Below are 21,577 nucleotides of genomic sequence, written 5' to 3'. Positions count from 1 at the left end.
TGCCTTAACCTCTACCCTTGCAAAGTATGTAAGGAATTGACTGATAACAAATCCCTTTCCATCCCCAAATAAAGAAGAAATCGAGTGTGATCTGAGTGTGCAGGCTCTAGCTTGTATTTTTCGGGTGCCCAGGTTAAGGATCAGTTGTAGTCAGTGCAGTGTTGCCTATATATAGTCCAGATGAAGTGTGGAGACACACTGGTTTTGTGTGGAAGTACTGCTGATGGAAAACTGCTTTGGTGTTGGGGATTTGACAGCGTGTGGTGGTGATGGAGCTGGTTACTGTGTAGTGGTGACCTGCAGGATGTGTGTGATGCTGTTTGCACGAGCACAAGGCCTCAGACCCCTTTGCTGTGCTGTGGTTTCCCCCAGGCCGGTGTCTGTCCCCGAACGCTGCGCTGCTGGTGAGGTTGTGCTGCAGGGGTGTGCTGGGGCTCCTGACTGGGCTCTGAGTGTCTCCTACTCCCTCTCGGCTTCTCCAGCCCTATCTGTGTCCAGCCTCCTTCACCAGCCCACTCAGGGCTGCCACTGCTGCAGCTGGGGAATAAAACAAGAGGAGTTTAACTCTTCCTTCCCTCGGGCAGCAGAGAGAGGGATGCGTTGCCAGCCACGCCCGAGTGAGCTCTGCAGACCCTGTGACAGCAGGGTTACGTGGCTCAGGCTCCAAATAAAAAGCTCATTTCTCTCTGGACTCGATCCGAGTTCCTTTCCTGCAGAATAATCCCAGGAATGTGTCACTGCAGTCGTCACAAACGCTGCTGGCCTTTGCTGTTTACATGTGCTGGCCCCTGTCCTCCAGCTCCAGCAGCACCATCGGCCCTCGGGGGAGGAGGCTGGGAGGGTTTCTTGCAGTAAAAACTGAGCAGAAATCACAGCAAAACCATGAAATATATATTTTCCCTATTAAAGTTAATAAAAATGGAATGCTGTATATTTTTTTCAGTCATTCACAGGGTGAGCTTTAATAAAGGCTTGACTAACAAGCTGTGGGTGCTGGGAGGGAGCTCAAGGAGCTTCATGTAACCTCCACATGGGGCTTCCCAGGTACACCAGGGCTCACACTACTGTAGTTTAGCTTATCTTGTCAGCTCTTTACAGCCAACCTCAGAGGATGTTTTTTAGTGAATTCCCTTTTTTCAATGTTCTGGCATTTTTGGGGGGGTTACGTATGATTTACTTACATATATATTAGAACGTAGTTTTTATATGATGTATAAATACATTAAAATGAAGTCTGGTTGTAGTGTCTTTGTTTCAGGCACATTCCTGTGCGTATTTAATAATTTTATGGATGTGTCTGGGCTGGTGAGCTGTGTGATAGGAGTTCAGAATCAGGCTGTGCCCTCTCTCTCTCTCTCTCTCTCTGGGCTGGGTAGATTTGAGTTAAAAAAGCGCTTGTGTTTAATTCCAACTCATGAAATCACTTACAGTGAATTTCACCACCTTTATTTCTTAATGTTTGCTTAGTGGAATATGCACCCAGCAGGCCAAACCTAGGAAAATGTGATTGCAGAAGCAATAAGATCAGCTGGGTGTTGGAATAAGCAGCCTTGTAGCACACTCACTTCTTTTTCACTTTAATGTCTTGTTTTTTCCAGTGTATGACTTGTGCTCAAAACCTTGGGCCTCAAGTGGTTGTGAGGCTTTTGCTGTTTTGTTGGGGGTTTCAGGAGTGTCTCTGGGATGCTGCAACTGGGATGTGAGCTGGAGACTGTTTGTGTAAATGCAGTTGGAATGGCAGACCTGCTTTTGAAGTCTTTGAGTTTCTGGTCACCTGAATTTTCAGGAATGAATTAGGATTGTTCAGCCTGGAGAGGAGAAGGCTTCAGGGAGACCTGAGAGTCCCTTCCAGTGCCTAAAGGGGCTCCAAGAGAGCTGGAGAGGGACTGGGGACAAGGGATGGAGAGACAGGACAAGGGGGAATGGCTTCCCACTGCCAGAGGGCAGGGATAGATGGGATAGTGGGAAGGAATTCTTCCCTGGGAGGGTGGGGAGGCCCTGGCACAGGTTGCCCAGAGAAGCTGTGGCTGCCCCTGGATCCCTGGAAGTGTCCAAGGCCAGGCTGGACAGGGCTTGGAGCAACCTGGGATGATGGGAGGTGTCCCTGCCCATGGCAGGGGGTGGGACTGGGTGTTCTTTAAGGTCCCTTTAAGGTGCTTTCTGCAGCTCCAGGAGGTTTCCAGCCCTGTGGGGGCTTCCCACTAATTGACATCCCAGCCATCTCACTGGAGCTGTACAGATGTGTCCAGCATGTTCTAGCCCTGCTCTTAGGACAGCAAATGTGAAGAAGGAAACCCAAAATTCAAGTTCTCAGTAGACTCTTGAGCTGTTTGTAGTTTTTCTACCTCAGCATGCTATGAATCACTTCTGGGAATAATTTGGGAATTACTGAGAAGAACTTCAACAGCCCTGAAATTGCTGCAAGGAGAAAACATACTGTGCTGAAGGAGCCTTGAAAGAATGGCATCGTGTTTCTCATTTATTGGTGCTGTGTTTGGGGGAAGGTGGGGGATTTTGTGGTGTGTTGTTCCTCAGCTCAGGTTTAGGTATTGCTCAAGAATCTGCTGTAACAGCTCCAGGGGCTCGCTCTGACTGGGATTTTCTGGCCTGGGACTTTTCCTGCAGCGTTATGGCATCTTTAATGTGAGTGTTTGTCCATAATGCCAGAAGATGTTCATGTTTTGGGATGGATGGTCAACTTTGTGAGGATCTCATTGACAAATGCTTCATGGTAACTTCAATATGCTTAATGCTCACTGTGTATCTCTGTTAGGTGTGACACTAATTACAGGGTTTTGAATGCAGTGTCTGCATCAAAGTGTTGGAGACTTCTATTGCTTGTTCTTTGGCTTATGCAGAAAATCTTGTAATTGCTAATCTGATTCATCTTGGACATTTTATTCCCCAAAGTTCCAATTCTTAAACTGTGATTTCCAACAGTTCCTTTTGAAATTCAGCAGAAAACTTCATTTTAAAAAAAATATTAAGGACTGTAGTGACTTTTCTATATAATTTAAACGATGAAGTGCCTGACTCTGCAGAGTTTAGCTGTCTGAATTCAGCTTTCAACTTCAATATGGTTTCTTTTTTCTCCAGGTGGAAACTCTCCCTTCTTTAGTTGCATCAGCTGCCCTTGGGCTGCAGGTCTCCCATCATTCTGGAGGCAAATTTTTCTTGTAGCATCCTTTTAGATGCATGGGAACATGGTGGCAGAACTGGAGTTTTTGTGTTGTTTGTTGTTTTCTCTCCCTGTCTTCTGTCATAACTTCCACTCATATTTCTCTGGGCTTCATGAGCAGTGAAGGTGCAAGTCCAGGCCTGATGGGCAGCAGGAGATGGTGAGGCCTGAAGGTACCAGGAGAGCACAGTGATCTGTATTTACCAGTGTCCTGTGTGCTGCCATGCTCAGGGCATTCCCCCAGGGAGCTGTTGGTGCAGGAACAGGAGCCTTGGTGGTGGTGGGAACGAGCACAACAGGTGGGGAATGCTTGGGAAGGACGGAGGGACAGGCTTTGGGAACCAGGGCATCTGAAGAGATGATCAAACCTGGGGGTACTTGAAGGGCAGATGAAACCCTGGTGGGCAGGCAAGTCAGATATTTTAAGGTTTCAGTGCTACAGCACTTGGAGTGGTCAGAGATTTTCAGTTCTTGGTGTTAGGTGTGACCTTGAGGTGTTTAATTCAGAGGTGCAATTTTCAGCATGAAATCCATGGTGGGTTTCTTATGGCATTTATCTCAGGCTTTTCCTTTGTGGAGACTGCTCTGGACAGAGATTTTTTCATTCAGTAATTCTTTAAGAGCCCTCTTAGTGCCTCCTGGCTTTTTTAGTGGGCAAAAGCTCATCTAAAAAACCCATAATGTAACTCTTCCCAAGATAATTTTGTTATTCTTCTTGTGTATCACGATGCCTAAAGCCATTTAATAGTTAACATAGTTTGAGTTATTTCTTTTCCAGCATAGCCTTGGTATAATTTCCCATGATAATTGCTTGGCTGTTACAGAGGACAGACACGTCTGGTTGTAAATAGACACCTTGCTTAGCTGGGTAGGGTAGGGTTGGATGGCATCTTGGAGGTCTTTTCCAATGGTTCTGTGATTCCAGCAGCTCTGCAGGCATTTGGTGACGTGTCTTCAGGGGGTTTGGGGTGGAACAGGGCTCGCTGAACGTGCCCAGGTGTGATGCTGAGCAGGGTCAGTTGGGAGTCACCCTACAAGAAGCACCTGGGCAGTGTTGGCCTCCGGCTGGGGAGGCAGCATTTCGGGGGCCTGGAGGCAGCAGGGATGCAAGGGCTGCATGGAGGAGGGCAGCTTGATCCCAGGAAAGGTAATGATTCCAGTTCTTTCATGAAAACATCTGTTTTCTTTTATGAAAGTGATGTTTTCTTCTATAAAAGCTTGTGTTCGGACTTTAATTTTGTAATGCAAGCTGGCAAGGTGGGTCCTGTGTCAGACTGCTGTGAGCCATTTCACCCTGTTCTTGGCCTCATATGGGTTCTGTAGGTGCTCCCAGAGGGAAGGGCAGCATGGTGTGATATCCTTATTCCATTAGGTTTCCCAATGAATGCACCAGTCCCAAGTGATATGTAAATGCTGTGCCCTTGCACTGGAGGCTGGCACAAGGCAGATAAAGTGAGCAAATAGTCCTGGGATATTCATCTTACTGTCTGAGTAAGAGGAAAATGAATTGGACAATAGGGATTATCTGAAATCCATATTCTTTTACCTTTTTCATTGTATGTTTTGGAGGAATAGTTTGGGTGGGGCTCTGAGCAACCTGGACTGGTGGAAGGTGTCCCTGCCCCTGGCAGGGGCTTGGAATTGGTTGATCTTTAAGGTCCTTTGCAACACAAAAATAACTGGAAGTTGTTAAGCTGGAACTGTGTTTTTAGATAAATAAGAGCTCCTAGAACTATTCATCCTGCTGTTACTTTATAGTGGATATTCTGTTGTATACTCAGGTGGACCTTGTCAGATCCTTAACTGTGCTCTCCAATTTGCACGATGTGGTGGAACCCCTTGGGTGAGTCAGCAGAGATGTGGGTGGTTCTGGGCCTGGGAGGAGACACTTCCACAGGTGATAAAGGTGAAGTGTTAGTTGGAGGCAGCTGATTTGTATCAGGAGTTACCTCTGGCCTGCATTACATGGGCTGGAGACTTGGATTTCAGGTGTTGGGGATCACCCAAATCACCTATTACAGAACGAGTTGGGTTTTCTTGGCTGCCTTTTGTTGGTTTTTAGGATATTAAATGTTTTATTTATCTATAAATGTGGAAAAGCATTACAGTGTTGTGGAATAGGGAGATTTCACTGCTGGGAATACCTTAATTCTGCCATATACAAAGGTCTGTCCCCTTATTCTCCTGCATATAATAAGCACATCTGCTTAATCTGAAGATTTCTGTATTAAACTGGCTTTGGATTTCCCTAAACACAATATACAGAGCAAGAGACACCTCAGTTTCCCAGCTCTGCTCTCCCTGAGGAACAATTTGATGCCATTTTGCTAATCCTGGGCTTAGATGACTTGAGCACTAGAGGAGAAGGAAATCTGGAATGTGGTTGGAACAGCGTTACAGGCGTGATCTTGGACTGAGTTTCAAGCAGGAACTTGTTGGCTTCTTAGAAAAGCAGTGAACTCTCACCAGGGAAGTGAGATTTTCATACCTTTGAGAACACGGTTTCCTAGAGCAAGGTGAAGACAGTTAACTTGGAAATACTTGTTTTTCTTTTGGCTTCAGACCCTTTCCCTTTCCCCTGTGTCTGTCCCTGCTAAGTTCCAGCTTTTATTTTATAAACAGTATTATTTGTTGACAGGTAAACCCCCCTCACCAAGTGGAAAGGTCAGCAGAGGCTGGTTAAAATGAGCCAGGTTTATTAAAATAAGATACATCTATTGAAGCTGTTCCATCCCTGGAAGTGTCCAAGGCCAGGTTGGACGGGGCTTGGAGCAACCTGGGCTATGGAAGGTGTCCCTGCCCATGGCAGGGGGTGGGATGAGATGGGCTTTAAGGTCCCTTCCAACCCCCAAACCAGTCTGTGGTGACTGTGAAAATTCACTGGCTGCTCAACAGGGAATGAAAACCTTGGTCATGGAATAGAAATTCCAGTGTTGCTGAGATTTCATTTATGCAAATGTCCTGTGATATTTCAAATAAAGTTATGCAAAGAAACCCCCTTCCTGGACAGAGCTTATAATGATGCTTTAAGGGTAGTTGGTTTTCCTTGCTCGGCCTCAGTACAAATGTTGGAAGGACTGAGGGCTAAAAATACCTTGTTAACCCACAGCAGTGGCTTGTGTTGGCCTTCCTGGAGCAACGAATCCCTTTAATTAGTAAGACACTGAAGTTTATTTTGGGGTTTGCTTTGTTTTCACTCTGGGATGTGAACTCTTATGTACTGTAGCTTAAAAAAATTCAAATCCTGTAGCTCTGCCGGGGTTGGCTCCAGCTGTTGGCAGCAGCTGCAGCCTGCACTGGGAAAAGCTAAAGCCCTTTAAACGGGGAGGAGGAGCCAGGAATTGTTTTGATGTGCAGCAGTAGCTGCCTCGATGTGCTGGCCACACGTCTGTGTATGTGGGATCCCAAAGGCAGCTCGAGTTCCCCTCGGAGAGCAGCTTTTGGGAGCACCGTGGGAGGTGGGACAGGAATTGTCAGCCTTGTTTTCACAGTGAAAAATCAGCAGAAAATTGGGGTCAATATGCTGAGCCCAATGTCATCGTTGCTGTGCCTGACAGAAAGGGTGGTCAAAATATTGGACACCCCTGATCTCAAATTGCTGTGGTTTAAGCTCTCCTGTGCCCTGCTCTGCTCTGCCAGAGGGTGGTGTGGGGGGACCCCAGGGCGTTTTCACAGCACAGGTGTGGTTTGCAGAATCTGAGGGAAGTCTCCAGGTGGAAAAAATGGAGAAATTGCCATTTTTGCACCCAGAAGATGAAGCTTGCAGCGTGTCTGGTTGGTTGGCACGGCCATGGCCATCACAAGGCTCCAAAGAACAGCTTCACACGGGGGCAGAGCTGATCAGGGGATAACTGGCCTCTAGAATTCCTTTCTCACCTTGTGAAAAGGCAGTAGGAGGTTATGGCATTAAAAGGGAACAGGATTTGAAGAGAGAGAAATTCTTTAAGTGTTTAGATGCAGGGATTTAGCAGGAGTCTGTTTTCAGCCTGGCTTCTAGAGTATGTTGTAGGTCAGGATGCACAAGAGAACTTGTGCAAAAATAGATTATTCCTTTCCAAATTCTCCTTTAATAAGGGTAATTTGCATGTTGTACAGTAGTGAGTGCAACAAGCATCAGAGCCAGGACTGTAGGAAAGAGGTGCTGGTCTCTTAGGTGAGCAAAATAGTTTTCTGATTCTTGAGCTGTGCGTGGGCTTCTCTAAAGATACCATTTCTAGTGCAGTGCTTTGAGTGTAAAGTACGTGCCTGAGGTGATGGGAACCTGATGAAGCTTGGAAAACACACTTAAGTTTCTTGGCTTGTCCCAGGAAACACAAATAAGAACGTAGCCAGAGGGCAGGATTTTTGCAGAGACCCACAACAGTTTGATTCCTGAATGAGTGTTTTTAAAAAATGTTGTATTACCAGTTTTAGCAAAGCTAAAGGTTCAGCTTTATAAGCCTCAAATGGAGAAGGATTAGTAAGGTGGTGCTTGCAATGGTTCTGTCTCGATTTAGATCTCAGATGTTGCACTGATTGTTGAGGGGGTGTAGGATGGACTGTGAGGCCTCTCCAGGAGGGTGGAGGGTGAGCTGGGACACACTTCCAGGAGGGCAAAGGTGAAGGAGCGAGAGCTGCCGCACCTTGGGATCCCAGAGGTTGATTTCCTCACTTCTGGCTTCCTACAAACTTGCAGCTTTATCTGCCAGTGAGAGTTGTTGAAAGAGGCTTTGTGTTACAGTCACTGAGTCTAAAGTTCATCTGACCAATATTTTGAGTTTCCAAAATAAATACTTGCACGGGTCCAGTGTTTTTTGAAATGCCTGGTGATAGCAGGTGCTTTTTAAATAGGAAGTTGGGGAAGGAAACTCTTTGCTAATGGAGCATTTAGTCACACATTACCTTTATGAACTGTTATGTTTTAGGCAGTTTTCATGTAAAAGGTGCTGCCAGCCCTGAGCCCTTCCCTCCTTGCTTGACTTTCTCTCAGCTCCAGGACCTGGTCCCTTGCTCAGCTGTGCAGTGATAATTCCCAGGTTTTTAGGGGTGCTCTAATGGATCTGTGATGGTTTAATGTTTTGATGGATAACACTCTCTTAAGCAGCGTGTTCAATCCTTATTACAGGAAACTAAAAACTAATTGGGCAGGTGAAGCACCTGAGCTGAGTGTCTGCACTGTTTTGTGTGCTGCCAAAGCTGAGTCTGGGCATTCCCATGGGGAAGGAGACAGGGCAGGGAGAGCATCCAGGGCATCTACCTGTACTGGGAAGTGCCAGGGGACCCTCTCCTCACCCGTGAGGTCAGAGAGACAGTCCCATCCACACAGACACAGAGCAGGTGTTCCCAGGACCTGCTCCCACCCCAGTTTCCCGCTCCAGGTTCTCCATCTTGGCCCCCAGGGAATAAACCTTTCTCTCTTAGCAGGTCTGTGCACCCTGGAAATAAAGTGGGGCCCCTTTGCAGTGTTTCCTTGTTGCTGTAACCAAGGCTTGTGTGTTGGTTGCAGCTCAGCATTAATTCCCTTGGAGAGCAAGCCTTGGATTGCAGGAACTTTTTTTTGACGTTTGACAAAAGCCTTGTTTAAACAAGTTAGATGTGCATCAGGCTAATAAATATAAACCTTCTCAGATTATTCCTGCTGGGCCGTTCTCTGGAGAACAGTGTCTCATTTGTGTGTTTTCCACTGATCATCTCCAAATCTTGCATGGGTGATATCAAGTTAGGGAAAGTGGATTTAGGATTGCATATGGTATAGTCAGGGAAAAAGAGGCTCTGTTTTGACAACCAGCATAGCAATCTGGGAGACATGACTCCAGTTCTAAAAAATGTTTTCAGAAATGTGTTGCATAAACAAGTCATCATTTCCCTTGTGGAGAGGGGAGCTGTTTTTGGAGATGTACTTCTGTACAAACACGCTGGGCCCGCTCTCTGGAGCCTCAAATAAAAGCCCATCTGAATGATCAGATGATGCCAGAGCACAGCTTTTGGTGGACAAGCAAGGAAGTTAGGCCACGAGTGGATGTGTAAGTCACTGAAGTTGGATACTGTCTGTTTTGGCACCTGTGTGCTGTGGCTGCACCACATGGTCCAGGGCAGCAAGGAATAAAGAATCCTCAGTCACACCATCACCTGTGGTCTCATGCGCAGGTTCCCTGAGAAGGGAGAGCATTTAGGGATGGGGAGAGTATGGGTTTAACTGAGTTACTGGATCACACCCATTAAACTGCACTGACTTCATCGTGGCTGCTGGGGTGTGATGAGAGGCAGAGTTTGCCTCTGTCCACATTAATCACACTCAGAGTGTGCAAGCACCAAGCTGGAATGGAGAGTAATAATCCCCATCTGTAGATGGATGGGTAAATGAGGCACTGAGGAAGGGCAGGCTCTGCTTTTATGGGGGAAATCATACCTCTTGTTTAATGGAGTTCTGTAGGGGAAATCTGTTCATTTTGGTGACTGCGAGAATTTCTCTACCTGAAGACTTGAGCTGAGCTGCCATCAGATAAGAGGGAGGGTCCTCTTGTGTATAAAACCTTTTTAAAATAAGAAAATCATATATAGGAATAAATGATTTTTCCCATTGAAAAAAACCCCAGCAGCAAACCTTGGAGGAATCTGCTGCAGCCTCTTCAGGTTAAGATATTGATAAATGCCCTGGGAAACTGAAAAGCAGATTGTGCAGAGCTCCAGGCGAACCTTAGGGTGGTTGGTGATGGATATCCTGGAGGATTGAACTTGCTGGGGGTGGCTGGGGAGGGTGGCACGGGCAGAGGACAGGCCTGACTCGTGTCACAGCTCTGAATGAGCTGTAAGTGTGGGCAGAGATCTTGGCTCTGCAGGGCTCAAAGCAGAGAGGAGAGAACAGAGTGAGTTGTCCTGTCTCTTAGTGCTCTGATCTAGTTGACAAGGAGGTGATCAGTCAAAGGTTGGACTTGGTGATCTAAGAGGTCTTTTCCAAACTAAAGGATTCTGTGATCCTGTTTCCATTAAAAAGGCCTAGTGTGGCCATCTCAGGAGGCTTTGGGGGGTGATGGTGGACCTCACATCTGGAAATAAGTATAGGAGAGCAAAAAGGGGTGTTAGAAAGACAGTGTTTGGTCCAGGCAGGAGCCTCCCACTGAGCAGTGGGGCAGCCTGGGGAGGGAAAGGCGAGAGGGGTCATCGTGAGAGAGGAGGAGAAGGTAAAGATGGAGTCACTCTGGTTTATCCCTTCCTGCCTAAGGATTAAGAAGTGTGTTGTGAAACTAGTAAGAGGCAGATTGAAACCCAGCCCAATAGTTTTCCCCTTTGTTATAATCCGAAAGACAACTGAGCTGTGAGTCCCTGCAGGACCCTGGCAGTGTGAGCCCTGAGCAGGGAGCACAGCAGGGAGTGCAGTACTGGGGGGTTGTGTCTGTGGGGAAGGGCTGCTCCTGCCTGAACTGAACTGCTTGTTCACTCACAGCGTGGTTGGACTTGGAAGGGACCTTAAAGCTCATCTCATTCCACCCTCCTGCCGTGGGCAGGGACACCTTCCACCAGCCCAGGTTGCTCCAAGCCCCATCCAGTGTGGCCCTGGACACTTCCAGGGATGGGGCAGCCACAGCTTCTCTGGGAATTCCATCCCAGTCCCTCCCCACCCTCCCAGGGAAGAATTCCTTCCCAATATCCCATCTAACCTTGCCCTCTGGCAGTGGAAAGCCTTGTCCTATTACTGCAGGTCCCTGTAAATTTTTAGTCTGGGGTTTGGTGTTTGCCAGTCTTAAGAGTTTGTGCTTTTGTCACCGTTTTATGAAGCGTGACTTGATAGTCCCTTTATCTCCTTTCCCCCCAGAGCTTGCTGTGGTTTTGCTCATTTACCACAACCTGCTTCACGTTCTGCTGATTAAATTTGGGTGATGCTCAGGTGTTACCCCAGCACAGACCCTTCTGTGCAGTCCCAGTGGTGGAAATCCTGAGCAGGCTGACTCACGGTATACTTGGGTTTTATTGAGTATTGTTACTAAAGCTGTGTCAGGGAAGTTTTGTTGGATCTCAGGCAAAGGTTCTTCCCCCAGAGGGTGGTTGGGCACTGACCAGGCTCCCCAGGGCAGTGGGCACAGCCCAAAGGCTGCCAGAGCTCAGGGAGCATTTGGATGATCCTCTTGGGTGCACGGTGTGACTCTGGGGGATGGGCCTGGGCAGGGCCAGGAGCTGGACTGGATGGTCTTTGTGGGTCCCTTCCAGCTCAGGATATTCCCTGATACTGTGTTCTTCTCAGCTAAGTAGGCACCGAGTTCCCCTTGTTAATTTTTTGCCTATCTGAAAAGATGAAAGTCTTTTCAGCCTGTCGAGCAAAGAGTCTCAGTCACTTTTTTGCATCTCTGCTGTGACTTTGTGACTTTTCTTTCTGCCTTGCCAGACAAAATCTGTTTCCATATTGGTTTAAAATTTTCTTTTTCCTCCAATTCATCTTTTTTAATTTGTCCTTTGCCACCGATTCTTCTTGTGCCAGCTGTAGGAGCTGTCCCTTTTCATCTTTGATGCTTCACAGGAAGGTTCCTCATTAATATTCAGTTTTGGATAAGAAAGGCTAATTCCCTGTTTGTCCCTGTGGTTGGGAAACGCAGCGTGGGCTACGATTGCTCTCATTTTGGGTGCTTTGGACATCTTTGCTGGGACACGGTTCACTCCTGGGTTTTCCCTCCTGCTGTTCTGAGTGTGGCTGGAACAGCTCAAACTCTTATCTCCAGGTTTTCACTGAGTTACACAGGGATAATCTTTCCTGTGCTGGCACTGCCCTTCCCCTGGGACAGGAGGTGGTGGAAAACAGACCTCACCTTTGACACTGCCCTGCTTTTAGGTAGACCCACCAAAACAAGGCATTTACTAAACATTACATCTCCAATGCCTTCTTTTTCTTCCTGGACTCCAACACTGCTGTAATTGTGTGTTTACCTCCATTTCTCTGAGGCTTTGGTGCTTACAAAAATGCAGTTTATTGCCTGAAAAAAAGATGCGTTATTCCATTGCACGGCAGAGATGATAATTTCCTTCCCCAGTTTTATTGGAGCAGGGGGCAGTTTTATTACAGTGATGCTTTCATTTTCTCTGTGTCAGCTTTCTGTATTCCTTTCAAGCTCTTGGTGGGGTTGGCATTGCCCTGTTGGAAAAGGGGTGTCACTTTTCTCCTGGGGGTGAGGATGAGTATTAAGAAATGTGCACTGTACTGGAATTGAGCTGGAATCCTGATGGTCCCACTCAGAACATCCCTTGTTGATGTGTATTTTGCTTCTCCCAACGAGAGTTGTCTCAAGAGAAAACTGTGTTTCATCTCTGGGATAATAATTTCTCTTACACCAACTCTGTGTCAGCTCCAGGACCCGACCCGCTGGGAAAACACAGGGAAGGGGAAGGTTTTCTTATTAAGTATGTAATTTATTTTTCCTTGTAAACCACTTAGAGCTGAAATAATAGTGTGTTTGGTTTTGGGATTTTTGAGGGGCTGTTTTGGGGGGGTGGGGAGGGCTAAGATGACAAGTCGTGGTTGGAGCTACATTATATTTACGGACAAAACAAATAATTTGGTGGTGTTAGATGTAAAACTTCAAACATGAGACTGGTCTTGGGAGTATACTTGCATACGTTATCCATCATTCTGTGCTGTTTTAGGGAGTGTGGGGTTACCCCAGCTCTGGGAGCTGAGGAAATAACGCCTCTGCACCCACCCAAAAACTATGTTGAACAGTGTTGAGTGAGTGTGGCTGTGAGAGAGATGAGGGGCAATACTGGCAGCAGCTAAAACCCTCTCAATATCAGCAATTTAAAAGTTCCAGACAGAACCCAAGTGCCGTGTGAGAGCCCAGCAGTGAATTTTGGGAAAGGCTGGCTCCTGGCTGTGGAGGGTGTGCAGCTCTTTGCATCCTGGTCCTCCCTTTGTTTCCATGGCAGCACAAAGGATAACGCTGCTGCAGCTGCCAGCTGCTGTTGGAACAGAGATTAGGGGTTTGACCTAAATATCTGTTTAATACAGGTCTCAGTTACAGGGGAAGGTTTTTCAGATGTCAGAGATCTGCAGGGCTCTGACGAGGCTGGGCTGAGGTGCCTGATGCCCTAAAGGTGCTGAGCTTAAAGCTGTTCTCCCGTTTACAGTTAGCAGGTGGGGATGGCCAGGAATAAATCTGTCCAGTGTCAAACATTTATGTTGGAACTGCGGGATTTTATCCATCCTGACAACGTTGGGAGGGAGGGGAGGAGCCTTAAACTGGCAGCTGCCCCAATCCCTCTACCTTTAAAGCTGTAGCTGAGTTGCTCCGTGGCAGTTTTTGTGACTCCTCTGCAGTGTGTGTGCATTAATGCTGGTAACCAGGTGTAAACACAGTGCTGGGCAGTGCTGGGATGTGATTCCCAGAGCCTGGCTGGGGCTCCCACCCGGAGCTGGAGGGAGGAGGGCTTGGAGGGGACAGGGCCACCCTGCAGTGCTGCTTTTTGCTTAAACCGCCTTAGAATTATAAATGACAGCTGCAATTCAAGAAAGAAAAAGGGGACTGTTAGGAATTACTGCTGCAACTACCCATCTCCTAACTGGCATACGGTGTGAAGCCAGATAATCCATAATTCTAATCAAACTGAGTGAGGAAGGAAGAAACCTTAAATTATCCTGATACTGCTGAATTGCTTTTCTAAGTGTTTTGTTTGTTATTGCTTTGTAGCTATTGTTTGGTGTAATAGAACATATAAACAGGGAGAATCCATATGAAAAACTGGGGGTTTTGTTTTTGTTTTTTTTAAACAGGTCTGAGATAAATGAGAAAATTTACAGAATCCCAGAATGGTTTGGTTTGGAAGGGACCTTAAAGCTCATCCCATTCCACCCCCTGCCTTGGGCAGGGACACCTTCCACTGGAGCAGGTTGCTCAGAGCCCCATATAAGATACAAAAAGGGCCTTTTGGAATGTGGCACACTCTTCCAAATAATATTTTATGCAAAACTTAGAAATAAACATGTCGGGATGTTTTTCTGCTGTTTTCTGTTGGAACTGAGTCGGTGCTTTGACTTGGAGTGAAGGGGGCTGGGTTGGGAGGATGTGCTGTGAGATTACCCCTCCTGAAAAATGCATGTTTGAGGAGTATCACAAGTCTCAACCCAAAAGCTGCATATTTCCCTCTTTGCTAAGAAAATTAGCACAGGAGCTCTGGGAAGTATGTCCTGAAAGTGCTGCTTTGATACGGCTCCAAGAAAGACGTGTGGCCCCGTGTGCATCCTCATGGGCAAGTGGGAGCTTGTAGGAATATTTTCTGTACCTTTTCACTCTCAGGTTTTTATTTCAAAGTCAGAAGTAACTCTAAATATTGCTTGTAATGCAGAAATTATTGAAGGGGGAGCAGGGTGTGATGTGGCTGTTGGTACTTTTAACTTCATTCATGTGTTTTTGAGGGCTCCCGTTCTTAGCAAAAAGGATCTTTTGCTGAGTGTTTCCAGAGAAATCCCATGGCTTTCCTATTTTTTATTTATTTATAGCTTTTCCTCATTTAAAAGGACAGCAAAGGAATGTTGGGATTGCCTGAGGGAAGCTCTTGCTAAGAAGCTTTCCAAGAATTGTGGAAGATTTCAATCTTTTCATGTTGTCCTGCAGAGACATCTGCCCGCCCTTCCCTCATCCCTCCTTTTGGTCAGGTTTGCCACTGGGTTTTCATCTGGATCAGAGGCAGAGAAAGCTGTGAGAGATTTGGGGGGAAAAAAAGGGCGAAACGAGGTTAGTGGCACAAGGGCTGGTGGGGGAGAGGCTGCTGTGCTGGCACTGCCCATGGGGGGCTGCTGGGATGGTTTTGAGCCAGCTTAGGCTCTCCTAAAATATTAATCAACAGACAGACTATTGGCTTGCGGGGGTTCTTTGAGCAGAGGGGCCTGAAGGCTGGAGAGGGTGACGTAAATCTAATTGGCCCCAGTTAAGACTGTTGACTCTGAGGTCTGATTAACTGCCTTGCTGCAACTGCCCGTGGCAGGAAAGTGAGTTGATTTAGGAGAGGGCTTCCAGCATTCAAATTCAAGGATAGGATGAAATGGACTGCTGGACACTGGGCAGGCTGGGGCTGTGGTTATTTCCAGAAAGGCTGTGAAACCCCTCCAGTTTTCATGTGTGACTTCGCTCCCCTCTTCCAAATGATGGGCGTTGTCTCTCTTTAACTTTGTTCTGCGAATATTTAGTTTTTAGTGATAATTCCTGGCTTTGAAGAAGTAAATTTTTCTGTTTGAAAATTTTGAGGAGGGCTTTTCTGGAAGCTATCTGCTGTTCTGTGCCTTGGAGTGCATAGACCTGGCCAAGAATGGCCACCAACCCCTGAGATTTTACCCCAACACGTGTTACCCCATCCCTGGAAGTGTCCAAGGCCAGGTTGAACGGGGCTTGGAACAACCTGAATAGTGGAAGGTGTCCCTGCCCATGGCAGAGGTGGAATGGGATGAACTTTAAGGTCCCTGCCAACCTTCTGGGATTCATGGGGAACCAAAATAGAGCATACATCTCATTCTTAGTACTGGAACTGAGATAGAAGGTTCCTCTGGGTGGAGCTGAGTTACTAAACTGAGGTTTTAAAATAACCAAGGATCTTGTTGGAGTTTGTGCTTTAATGCAGTGATGTGGAAGTGGAACTGAGAAGCTCTGAATGTGGTGGTGGACATGAAAAAAAAACAAAGACCATGTTGGGGAAAAGTAAACCTGGCAAGGAGAATGCAATTTAAATGATCTTGGTGCCTGCTTTAAAAAGACACGAGTGACACTGTGAGTGTGTGGTGCTTTTGATCACTGATGCAGAAGTTAAATGAGCAGCACATGCAACTGTGATTAATTATTGACAGAAGTCATTCCTTTCATATGTACAGTCTGGAGTGAGACATGAAGGTTGAGTTCTCTTGAATTCCAGAGTTGGGCAGTAATGCAAACAGTCAACTTCATACATGTGGTTCTATTTATTATGCAAATCTCTTCCAATATGTTTAAATCCACATGTGGTAGTTGGGGGTAGTTTGGTGCTTCAGCAGAGGATTTTTGTGGACTTCACGATTTGGGCTTTGCCTGCTCCAGTGTGAGGGATCCAGTGTTTGGGTCATGCTGTAGCTGTAAGTTAATTTCCTTTATTTAGGAAGAAAAGGCACTTCCCTGGGCTTGTTTGTGATGTTCTGTCTATAAGTATTTGACCTTTTCACCTGAACTTCCATGGGGTTTGGGATTAATTTGGAATAAATCACTCCTTCCTGAGGAATTCCTCTGAGAACTAGCTTGGTCAGTGGGTAGTTCAGTGTCCATCCCAGTGAGGGCACACAAACCTCATTGTGTTTCATTGCCTCTCCTCCCTGACTTGTGCTTTGGGAATGTACACATCTTCCAAAATAATATTTAAAGTGTCAGGGCTTCTGATATTCTTGTCACCTTTGTGCATCTGCCCCTTTGCCTTGGGAGATGTTTCTGCACTTCTCCCAAGTTGGTAGCAGCTCCTCATCTATTTTGAATTTTCTGTGGTGATGAAATCCAGTGCTCCTTTTTTATTGAAGCTTGTTGACATTAATAGAGGGCTCTCATTTTGTTTCACACACATAAACCTCCACGAGTCAGGGATAATACTTGCCCTGAGACTGATGGTTTTCCTTGACTCCTGAGAATCTGCAGAGGAGCTGAAACCTCCTTGTGTTGTTTGGCCTTGGCTGGTCCTCCCACTGCTTAGTCTTGCAGATAAAATGGGATTTTTCTGTTTATCCATCTTTTGCAGTAATGAGGGAAGGAATGATGCATGCACGGGTATGGGGGAAGGAGAAACAGGTCTGTTCAAATCATGCCATGTGGACATATTGATATATAAAAATGTTTAGTTCTAGAATTGTCAGGAAAAACTGTTTTGGAACAGAGCTGTGGAATGTAAATGGTAGTTGGGGTTATGAAGAGGAATGCAGGGTAGAATCATGGAATCATGGGATGGTTTGGGGTGGAAGGGACGTTAAAGGGACCATCTCATCCCACCCCCTGCCATGGGCAGGGACACTTCCCACTAGCCCAGGCTGCTCCAAGCCCCGTCCAACCTGGCCTTGGACACTTCCAGGGATCTGGGGGCAGCCACAGCTTCCCAAATCCACAGTAGCTCAGGACAAACCAGGAGGAAGAGTAGTTCCTGTCAGGACCTAATAGCCAATCTAAAGCTCCCCAGTCCACTGCCCACTGTAAGGAAAAATATTCCTTCCCTCAGGAAGGGAGGAAAACATCTCGCCCAAGCTGTGTCCCTTTGGATGCCCGAGTCCTGAGGCTCCTACAGCAGGTCCCACTGCAGTGTTCCCAAATGGAAATTGCTGCTTGTTTGTGATTTTCACCTGGGCATGGTACAGAAAGAATCTTCCCGTGGCCTCAGGTTCTGATGGAATGGGATATTTCAGGTCATGGAACAGGAGCCAAATGACCCCAAGTGTCTTGTCTTGCACCTGGGATGCCAGAGGTTAACCTGAGTCTTCAGAGCATTTTAATCTGAGCCTTTGGTTTTCCTTCTCCTTCCAGTGGGTGTGTGGGAGGCAGCTCCAATCTGCAATCCACCAAAAATGCTGATTATTTTCCCTGTGTTTTCATACAAACATACATGTCCCACTGTACAGCGTCAGTTCACAGCTGAAATACAAAGCCATGTGTTAAATATAACTGGGGAAGGCTTCCAAATTCCTGGCTGATGGGTCTTTTTGTAATATTGAAGCAAAAGTAATTTATTTATTAATAGAAATAGACTGGAAAATACAGGTTTGCTTTGAGATTGTTTTCAGTTGGTCACTGGGAAAGCTTGGATAGTCTTTTAAGTTAGGATAGGGAATTGCCTCCAGATTCTTTATTCTCCAGATGAAAAGATCAAATGAAAGAGCCTTTTCCCTCAGCTGATGGGTGTGTTGGAGGGGGAGCAGTGACTTGCAGAACCTTTGCTCCCCTGAGGACAGCGTGGCCAGTTGTAGCTTTCTGCCTGTTACTTCCTGTGGCATTAGGAATTGTTTGGAATGCCAGGACTCTCTGTGCTGTTTAATTCCTGTACAGTGGGAGCTGTTTTGCTGTTTAATTCCTGTACAGTGGGAGCTGTTTTGCTGTTTAATTCCTGTACAGTGGGAGCTGTTTTGCTGTTTAATTCCTGTACAGTGGGAGCTGTTTTGCTGTTTAATTCCTGTACAGTGGGAGCTGTTTTGCTGTTTAATTCCTGAACAGTGGGAGCTGTTTTGCTGTTTAATTCCTGTACAGTGGGAGCTGTTCTGCTGTTTAATTCCTGAACAGTGGGAGCTGTTTTGCTGTTTAATTCCTGTACAGTGGGAGCTGTTCTGCTGTTTAATTCCTGTACAGTGGGAGCTGTTCTGCTGTTTTATTCCTGTACAGTTGGAGCTGTTCTACTGTTTAATTCCTGTACAGTTGGAGCTGTTCTACTGTTTAATTCCTGTACAGTGGGAGATGTTTTGCTGTTTAATTCCTGTACAGTTGGAGCTGTTCTGCTCGGGAGGAGCATCCTGTGTGTGTGGCACAGACACTCAGCTGGTTTGCCTGGCTCTGGGGGGGCTTTGATCAATATTCAGATTGGATTTGTATCAGAAACACCAGACTCTGTTTGCTTGCAGTTGGCCAGACCTTTATGGAAGGAGCAAAATGATGTTTGGAGCTAGAAAAATAGAGCCTTATTTCTGTCCTCCCTGTGGGATTGCCAGTGAGGCTGGACCTGGGTGCAACCCTAAGGAATTGATTTCTGTTGGGAGAAGCGATGAACTTAATTCACCATTCTTCAAGAAATCAACCCCTGCCCCCAGTAGTTCTGATTGAATTCTAAAGTAAATGGCTCTGTGGTTTATTTCTGTCTGGGTTGTACTACAGAAAAATAGCCTGGTTTATGAATAAAGAGATGTTTTCCCCTCCCTGGGCAGGGATGTTCCCAGCGACTCTGCTGGCTGCAGTTGTTGACATTAAGTGTGATGTGCAGTAGAAAATAACATGTTTTAGAACCAGCAAATTTTCTCATTTACCTGTGGAGAGGATGGTGGCAGCTGCAGTCGCTGATGTTTAAGTGTGACAAGGAGCCCAAGGCTTTTCCTGTAGGGAAGGAATGTGTCGAGGTGGATGGGAAATGGTTTAACCCTGGATACACTGGAAGAGTCTTTGTGGAACCCCGAAGGCCTGGAAGCAGTTTGGGCTTGCAAATGCTGGGGCACATGAGACAGGTGGACTCACTGCTGAGGGCAGGTCTGTGTGGAATGGGCACTTCTGGGATTCTGGATTTTTTTATATGATTTGTCCAAACCCCTGGTGTTTGTCAAGTTGGACTGTCAAGTCTCCTGAGATCAGGGTGAATTTTGGTCAGCCAGAGCCTTGGCATAAAATTGTGTGCAGCAGACCACTAAATGTCATTATCCTGACATTGAGAATGTTCTCCTCTTTCACAGATGCCTTTGTAAATAGCCAGGAATGGACACTGAGCCGATCCGTCCCGGAGCTGAAAGTGGTGAGTTTGTGTTTACTTCTGGCTTGGAAAACATCCTGAAAATGTTACACACAAGTGTGAATCTTCCACACTTCATTAAATCTACTGTTGGGGAAAAAACATAGAAAGGAATTTTAATCAGTAAAGCATTTTTCTTCTACACAAATATGATAAAATCCCGGGATGGTTTGGGTTGGAAGGGACCTTAAAAATCATCTTGTTCCACCGGCAGGGACACCCTCCACTAGCCCAGATTGCTCCAAGCCCTGTCCAGCCTGGCCTTGGACACTTCCAGGGAAGGGTCTGTCTTTATGTATCTTCAGTTTTTATAATCACACTTCAAAGATCTCTCTGTATTTTATTGCTGTTGCAACTTGTCTGGCTCCATGAACCAGCTTCCAGGGGAGGTCTGACACGTCTGTAAGAGGGGGGTGGAAGTTTGCAGCTGATACATAAAGGTCCTTTTGTCTTACCGTAATAATTTTTCATCATTTTTTCAAGGGCCAAATGTCTTCTCTCCCTCTCTTGAAAGACTTTACCTGAATTAATACCGAATTTAAAAAAAAAAAATATTTTGAAGGTTCATTTAGTGAATCAAAACCTACATTTTACTGTAACAGTGAGCAGTGATTTAATAGCTACTTACAATAACTTCCCTGGGCTGAGCTGTTTTCATGTAGGTGAAAGAAAAGGCAAAAATAACACAGGCAGACTGGGGGAGTTTCTCAGATTTGCCCTTTTAAGAGAAGTGAACATGGAGGCTGAGATGAGACCTCCTGGTAGTGGGAATTAAACCAGCAGCTCAGAGCTACTGAGGCTCCATCACTGGGGTGTAATTTTGAAGACAAACACGTCCCTAAATACCTCACAGAAGTAAAACTCTAAAGAATTTGGGACTAGAAGGTGTTGGTTGGGTAGGAGTCCAGCACTGTGGTGGCTTATTCTGAGGAGGATCTACAGAGGATTTCCTTGCAAATCCCTTCCCCTTCTCTGAGCCCTGCTAACTCACAGCACGCCCCAAGGCACCTGGGCTTGCAGGTGGGACCCAAGCTGTGTTACTGCCTGTTGTAACACAACACAAACAAGTCCCAGGCACCAGATGATGGTCTCAGGGTATGTTTTTCTCTTGTGACAGCCTGGCTGCATCGAGTACTTGTCCTGGGTATTTTGCCCCCGTGGTGTCTGAAGCAGGGGTAGGAAAACAGATTGCAGCTGCCGAGAATTGATTAGCAGTGGTCAGCATGCACAGGATGGCTGTGCCAGGGTGAAAGCAGAACTCTGACCATTACAGAAGTCATAATTGGATTAGAGCACTGCAAATTGTGCATTCCAGCAGCACCAGCTGTGCTCCAGCAGGGAGGGCAGATTGGGAACTCCAGCTGAAACGTGCTCTGCCTTTGCTGCCCGTCTGTCCTTGGGGAGCAGTCGTGGCTGTGAGTCCATCTCTGGGTCATTCCCTGCCTTCCAACCTCATTCTGGGAGCTCACTGATGGCTGAGGAAGGAAAGGGCCATGTGAAAGCCAGACCTGCTGCTCCAGCAGTGCAGGTGTGGGGATCAGACTTGGTATGGCAGGGTTAGGAAGGAGCCCCAGCTTTCCCCTCTTGAGCAGGATGTGGGGAATAGCTCACTGGGAGAGGTGGTCTTCTCTGCAGAGGCTGGGAGGTCCTGAAGTTGAGGGGTTGGTTGATTTTTATTTTTGAGTTATTTATACAGTGGCTGCTGTTGTACACTTTGGGCTCTGCAGAATTTTAAAGGGAATAGAAACTGCTCTGGGAGAGCAGGGGAAGCACCCAGGGCTGCAATAAAGGAAGGATTATATTTCAACATGTCTTTGAGCAAAGAACACCAGTCTTTGCCTCTGCCTCCTGTTTTAGCAATACACTCAGGGCTTGGTTTCTTTCCAGTGTTCAGAAGGATTTTCAAGGTCAGGTTGGACGGGGCTTGGAGCAACCTGGGCTAGTGGGAGGTGTCCCTGCCCCTGG

At 46.5% G+C, this 21,577-nt stretch overlaps 1 protein-coding gene across 1 annotated transcript in view; it reads left to right on the top strand.

Annotated features, from left to right (window-relative positions):
* AGAP1 (ArfGAP with GTPase domain, ankyrin repeat and PH domain 1) overlaps window positions 1–21,577 on the top strand; it is a 310,001-nt gene that overhangs the window by 78,674 nt on the left and 209,750 nt on the right. Inside the window, 1 exon segment of the mRNA XM_032693386.1 lies at window positions 19,557–19,615. Coding sequence (XP_032549277.1) covers window positions 19,557–19,615 — 59 coding nt within the window.

The sequence above is a fragment of the Chiroxiphia lanceolata genome, chromosome 7 (assembly GCF_009829145.1).
Source record: "Chiroxiphia lanceolata isolate bChiLan1 chromosome 7, bChiLan1.pri, whole genome shotgun sequence".
NCBI lineage: Eukaryota > Metazoa > Chordata > Aves > Passeriformes > Pipridae > Chiroxiphia > Chiroxiphia lanceolata.
Note: the sequence above shows the minus strand (reverse complement) of the source record. Positions and strands in the feature narration are given on the sequence as shown.